We start from the raw sequence: 6,277 nt of genomic DNA on the forward strand, positions 1-6,277 counted from the left end.
GTCTAGCTGATACCTTTAAGTTAAAAAAATTACCCTATTCACCTGGGGTGTCTCGCCTTAATAAGTAATAATTTGGCTTTGTTTATATTATAGTCCCCCAATATGTTCCTGCTTTTTATACTTGCTAAGTTGCAGATGANTGTTTAAAGTTTATAGTCCGTTTGAATTTTGCCCGTGTGAACGCAAACCGAACCTTCTGAAAAATGAAACCATGTAACAAACTGTGGTCTGGTGCGCACCAGAGAGCGGACTATTAGGTGTGAATGCACCTCTAAGGCTCTGACCGGAAAACACGACATAAAGTGAAACTTGAAGTTCTTCAGTAGATCGGAGATGATCAAATATAAATTTGACTCCACAGCGAAGTGTGAGTCACGGACGTGGCAGGAGACGCCCCGGGGGCTGAGGGTGTTTTTGTGTTTTTATGTTTACGTGCGAGAGAGAGGGGATGTTGTGGGCTGGCATGTTGTGGAACTGATGAATATTCATGCTGAGTGTCCCTGTGGAACGAGCCACTCCTGTAACTAATGTTGATAGACAGCTCTCCGACTTGAATGCATGTTCACCTGCAGGCCAAATTAGACTTAATACCGCCATTGAAGAGGAAGAGGAGGATGGTTCGTTGCTCATTGTCGTCACTTGCCCTGCTTCTGGCTCTTTTCTGAAACGCTACAGAAAGAAAATGACTGATGGGTCATTTGGAAAGAGTAAACAGACGTGTTCCTTGTTATGTTAACTGTCAAAGGTTATGTTTTTGTTTATAAATCTTTAAAAATGATTTGTTTCCACTCCTTTGCACTTGGTAACATCCCCCCCTTGTGGTCGCTGTGTGTGCGCTTTAACAGGAGGCTCTCTTGACAGCAGCACTTACTCACAGTCTCAGTCAACCTTCCTCTCATACAGGTGAGTGTTTCCAGTACTTTCCGGTGTGTGTGTGTGGGTGTAGCATCAACTCTTGGCCCGGCTCACTGCTCCAGCCTCCTGCTTTAGTGCTGGATGACACATTAGATGGAATACCGAGCCCAATTTGGGTTGAGAAGCTCATAAATCTCCTTGTCCTCTGCCTCCCCCCCTTCCCTGCCCAGGAAAGAATGGGACGACTTGTTCCTCAACAGTAATTACCTGGCCAGGATCCGGCAGGCGGGCATCAACGGCCGACTGAGAAGCAGCCGCTTTCGGAGCGTGTGCTGGAAGGTAACTACGGAGTGGATCAAGCAGTGCTTTTTCAGTTTGATGTAAAGTGGCTTTGGCAATTTCCCTGCAATTGGCAGTTCTAGCAGCCTGCAGAGTTCTAGAGTTTAGTTCGGAAAGTGTCATATGAATGTTAAGAGTGCGCTAACCTGTGTGCAGTTGTACCTGGAGGCTCTTCCCGAAGATAAGGGTCAGTGGATCAACAAGACCAATGAGCTCCGGGCCCGGTATGAGAAGATCAAAGAGACGGTGAGAGCGCCTCTGTGTGGCCGTTTCCCTAAGCATCATGGGAAAATACATACAGTTGCAGGAGAATTTCGACCTACTACATGATCCTTTATTCTGTTTTCCACACATGGTAGTCTAAATGAATTGTTGATTCTATTAATGATGTCCTATTTTAACCTAGTAATAGCCCAATTGGAAACAAAATCTCTCTATCATGAGTGGCCTGGACAAGAATGAAGCATAAGCATTGTTACAACCATCTTCACAACCTATACAAACAGACAAATGACAAATGACAGTTTCAGGTCTTTCAGTCCATTATTCCAGGAAGCTGGCGCAGTGTATTTAATAGTTTATTGACTTCGTTCTTTCCTGACCCAAGGGACAAACATCATATATATTATATTATGGATGGCAGGCCATATTGATTTTGTGTTTTACACGTATATGAACACAGATAGCAGGGCACCAGACCATAACATTTTTATTATTATTAATTCTTTCGAGGAACTACTCACTGTTTATGTAACCACCAACATTTAAAACAAAATCAAACGTAAGTATGTGCTGCTATAGCTGAGGAAACCCAGGTCACAGTACGGTCATGCATGTGTAGCAGTGCAGCTCTTCTAGGAATAAACATGTCACTGTTCTGTTGTTGACATTTTTTTTGGTATTTCTTGCTTTTGTTGTTGCAGCACATCACTAACCCTCGTAAGGCTGCCGGCCAGGACCTGGTGGTCAACAACCCGCTGTCCCAGGATGAGGGGGTCAGTTGCTTCATATTTGCATGCGAAATGTGACCCCACTGCATTCACTTCAAACTGTGTTGCAATAATTATAGACCATGTCAGTGAGTTATTCGTGTTGATTCATTAACAGATTTTTAAGAAGTAATTATGAAGCCGTTTAATAGATTTTGGGTTAGGCTATTAATAAAGTGTTTATAAACATTGAAAAACTAATTTAGTTTTTCTCATCACCCAATTAATCTGCCTGCCACTTTACCACTTGATGATGTTTTTGTGACTTGCACTCAGAAAACCACACTGATAATAACAGAGTAAACAAGAGCTATGAATGGCCATCCAGGGAAGTTTGTAGGATATTTAATATAATCTTTTGTAATATGTACACAGCAAGTTTTCTAAACATGAAAAAACTGTCTGAAGTCAAGGTTTTTTTAAGTAAATAAAGGATATGAAGTTTACAATACTTAATGAATATTTAAATGTATTCATTCATCACAAATACCTAAATGCAAATGACTATCTCAGTAGCTTCCAGGGGGAGTACTTATTTTGAGACTTCAAAGAAGAAAATCAAGAAGAAATTGCAAAAAAAAGAAAACAAGACATTGGACACACAAATACACAAAAGGCAAATAAATGCACCAAAGCATATCGTGTTTGTTATGTTTCCATCAACCAAAAAGTGAAAAATTGCTTTGGAAAGTTGTAGAAAACAGATTTAAAAAAAACTGTGTTACTGGACAGGTTATTTAATTAATCGATCTTCTATTGTCTGACTTTTTCCAGTCACTCACAGAACGGTTGTTTTTGTAATTATTGTATCATCAAAGTGGTTCCTCAAAGGCCCCAGATTTCGGAATAGTATTTGTTCACTTATGTCTTGTTTTGTCCTTCCCTTTCCAGAGCCTGTGGAACAGGTTCTTCCAAGACAAAGAGCTGAAGGGGATGATCAAACAGGACGTGTTGAGAACGTCAGTATCACCATTCTGTTTGTGTATTTGTATTTGATTACCTTTCACCTGAAAGCGTTTCGGCCTCCACAAAAAATACAATTAATTCTGTACTGTTTCCATTTATGTCAGGTTCCCGGAGATCCGTTACTTCCAGAACGGCGATGTGAGGACCATGCTGACGGACATCCTCTTCTGTTACGCCAGAGAAAACGAACAGTTGTTGTATAAACAGGTACGACTGACACATTGTCCCAACTGCTCTTTTAGGAGATTAAATTAAAAAGTCAGACATCTTTGTTTTCTCTTAAAGGTCCTTGAAAATGAATCCTTTGATGTCTCTGATTAGGTTTTCCAACTGTGTTGTTAATCTCAGCATATCTGTTTATTTGTGTGTGTAGCCCAGTGAGACAAAAGAAAATACCTTTGTAACCTAATCATTATCAGTCTCTGTAACAGGTGCCAGCGAAAGAATAGACAAGCACAGCATCAGTTTTTCACAAACTGGAAGTGACACATGGCCGCGTAGTGGCTAACGATATCTAAATTAAAGCTGTCATCACAGATTAGAAAGCTCGTGCATCACTATTAAAGAAAGACTGACCACAAATGAACCATAATTCCTCTCTCCCCTCGGCCTCTCTAAGCCTTTCTCCTTTTCTTCTCTCTCTGCAGGGGATGCACGAGCTGCTGGCCCCCCTCGTCTTCGTGCTGCACTGCGACCACCAAGCCTTCCAGCATGCCAGCGAGACGGCCAGCCCCAGGTCAGATCCTCATAACCCAATATTTCAACCTTAAAGGCGACCTATTATGCAAAATCCACTTTTTCATGTCTTCTATACATAAACATGTGTCCCCTCTGTGTAAAGAGATTCTGAACGTTTCAGGAAAAAAAATTCTCTCTCTTTTTGTCCTGATCCATTTATATAAAAACCTGTCTGAAAATGAGCTGATCAGATTTTGGTCACTTTATGATGTCATAAAGATGTTTTGGCTTGTGTAACCATTAGCCAATCACCAACCAAGGTAAAGTAACAGACAGACAAGCAGCACTTTTGAAACAGGGCTGAAACAGAGGGGATTATGGGATATTGCAATGATCTGTTTGGTATTTCGAGCCAAAAACTTCAGAGACATGTTTTGTATATATCGGAGACCTGTAATGTATTGATGAAAAACATTCTAATAGGGGACCTTTAAGTGGCCTTGAACACTTTTTAGACCTGCTTTTACTTTAGCAGCTTGTTCAGGAGGGAAAGATATTTCTGATCCATTTTTATTTTTCCACAGTGAAGAGATGAAGAGTCTTCTGAACCCAGAGTATCTTGAGCACGATGCCTAGTGAGTACACTCCCAATATTGCATGTGAAACAGGTGTTCATGTTCAGAAACGTCATTACTTTTCAAGGAACTGGAATTGGTTCACATGTCTCTGTTTTTATTTTGTAATATGTCATCTTTGTATGCTCATTATTTATCTATTGGTCTCCTTTCCACACACACACACACACACACACACACACACACACACACACACACACACACACACACACACACACACACACACACACACACACAGACAGACAGACAGACAGACAGACAGACAGACAGACAGACAGACAGACAGACAGACAGACAGACAGACAGACAGACAGACAGACAGACAGACACTAGGGCTGCTCGATTATGGCAAAAATCATAATCACGATTATTTTTGGTCAATAATTGATATCACGATTATTAAATACTATTATTCATTGACTTTGAAAACATCCATTTATTGAACTTCAAAACAAATACAAATAATAATTTGAACAGTTTTTTTTGAACTGTTGATTACCCTGAATGTATAATTCAACTGAAGAACCAATACAAAAATAAATTACACATTTATATTTTAATATAATATATAATATCAAAATAATAAATACCAATAAACAAGATCAACAAATATTTTGGAGCGCACTTCCACAAGCTACTAAACATATATTAATATGATAAATACAAATAGATTAGATCAAATATGTTGCAGTGCACTGTCACAACCTAGCAAAGCAAAATAATCATTTTTTTTTATTATGTTGTTTTCGTAATTGTGGCAGGCCAAAATCGTAATTTCAATTTAAAATACGACTAATTGCACAGCCCTAACACACACCTCTGTCTACAGTACCTTGTTCTCTCAGCTGATGGAGACAGCAGAGCCGTGGTTCTCCAGCTACGAGAGGGAAGTGAGGAGGGTGAGTGTGATGTGAAGAACTGCTTTCGACGTTCTAAATACAATAATGTATTCTGCCTTGTTACACATAATCAGCTTATTGCACGATAATAACTGCGAAAAAAGACATGACATTATACTATTCTGGCACGTTAAGTTATATTCCTTGAGATTTCACTCCTGGTTGAAGTGACAACAACTCTTGGTTACCAGGGCAACGGCAAGTGCGATGTAATGCTACAACAAACACGAAATAAAGCCGAGGAGCTTCTGCTGTATCTAGTTACTGTGCAGCCAAATAGACTCGTGTTGTTTTCATAAAGAAGTATGTCAATAATAATTTCGACTGTGATCTGATTTTCTGCTGCGCTTATTGCAAGCAGTTTTCCACATCACAGCAGGGCACAGTGATTTAGTTTGTTATCTTGTAGAGAAGTTGGAGTATCGAAATGATTACAGTGACTACTGGTTTTTATCCGTAACTCCATGCAATATTTAAAACATATTCACTATCAAAGAAATGCCCTTTGTCTTATTCAGCAAACTCAGTTCTAATAAGTGGTCGTGCTTACAAATACATGCATTTCCTGTGACTGTTCAACAATATGAGCCATCCATGTTTTGACTCAGCACTAACAGGAAATGTTGGGTTAACATTAGCAGTGACTTAAAAGCTCTGTCATGCCTTTACTGTAGGAGAGAGAACAGTAAACATTATTTGATGCGCGACCCTCATAACTCTGTTGGAAATATTATAAGTGGTAATACAGGGTGTCCGCAGGGTCTTAAAAAGTATTAAAAGTTGATAAATCAATTTAGCGAAAATTAAGGCTATTAAAAAGTATTAAACGGCATTTTCCAAGGTATTACATATTGTAGCTTGTTTTCAATAAGTATATCAATGGTCCAAAGAGGTCGTATTCTACAGTGTGGCTGAA

The 6,277-nt window shown here is 39.5% G+C and overlaps 1 protein-coding gene across 3 annotated transcripts in view; it reads left to right on the forward strand.

The window, feature by feature from the left end:
* Window positions 1–6,277, forward strand: part of tbc1d5 (TBC1 domain family, member 5) — a 32,894-nt gene that overhangs the window by 10,193 nt on the left and 16,424 nt on the right. For all 3 annotated transcript variants that reach the window (XM_010795863.1, XM_010795865.1, XM_010795864.1), the window contains exons 4-12: window positions 846–903; window positions 1,086–1,194; window positions 1,351–1,440; window positions 2,118–2,189; window positions 3,075–3,142; window positions 3,254–3,356; window positions 3,797–3,885; window positions 4,412–4,462; window positions 5,292–5,361. In XM_010795863.1, the coding sequence (XP_010794165.1) occupies window positions 846–903; window positions 1,086–1,194; window positions 1,351–1,440; window positions 2,118–2,189; window positions 3,075–3,142; window positions 3,254–3,356; window positions 3,797–3,885; window positions 4,412–4,462; window positions 5,292–5,361 (710 nt within the window). The remainder of the gene's footprint in view (window positions 1–845; window positions 904–1,085; window positions 1,195–1,350; window positions 1,441–2,117; window positions 2,190–3,074; window positions 3,143–3,253; window positions 3,357–3,796; window positions 3,886–4,411; window positions 4,463–5,291; window positions 5,362–6,277) is intronic.

Source organism: Notothenia coriiceps, unplaced genomic scaffold, assembly GCF_000735185.1.
Source record: "Notothenia coriiceps isolate Sejong01 unplaced genomic scaffold, NC01 NC01_scaffold00037250, whole genome shotgun sequence".
NCBI lineage: Eukaryota > Metazoa > Chordata > Actinopteri > Perciformes > Nototheniidae > Notothenia > Notothenia coriiceps.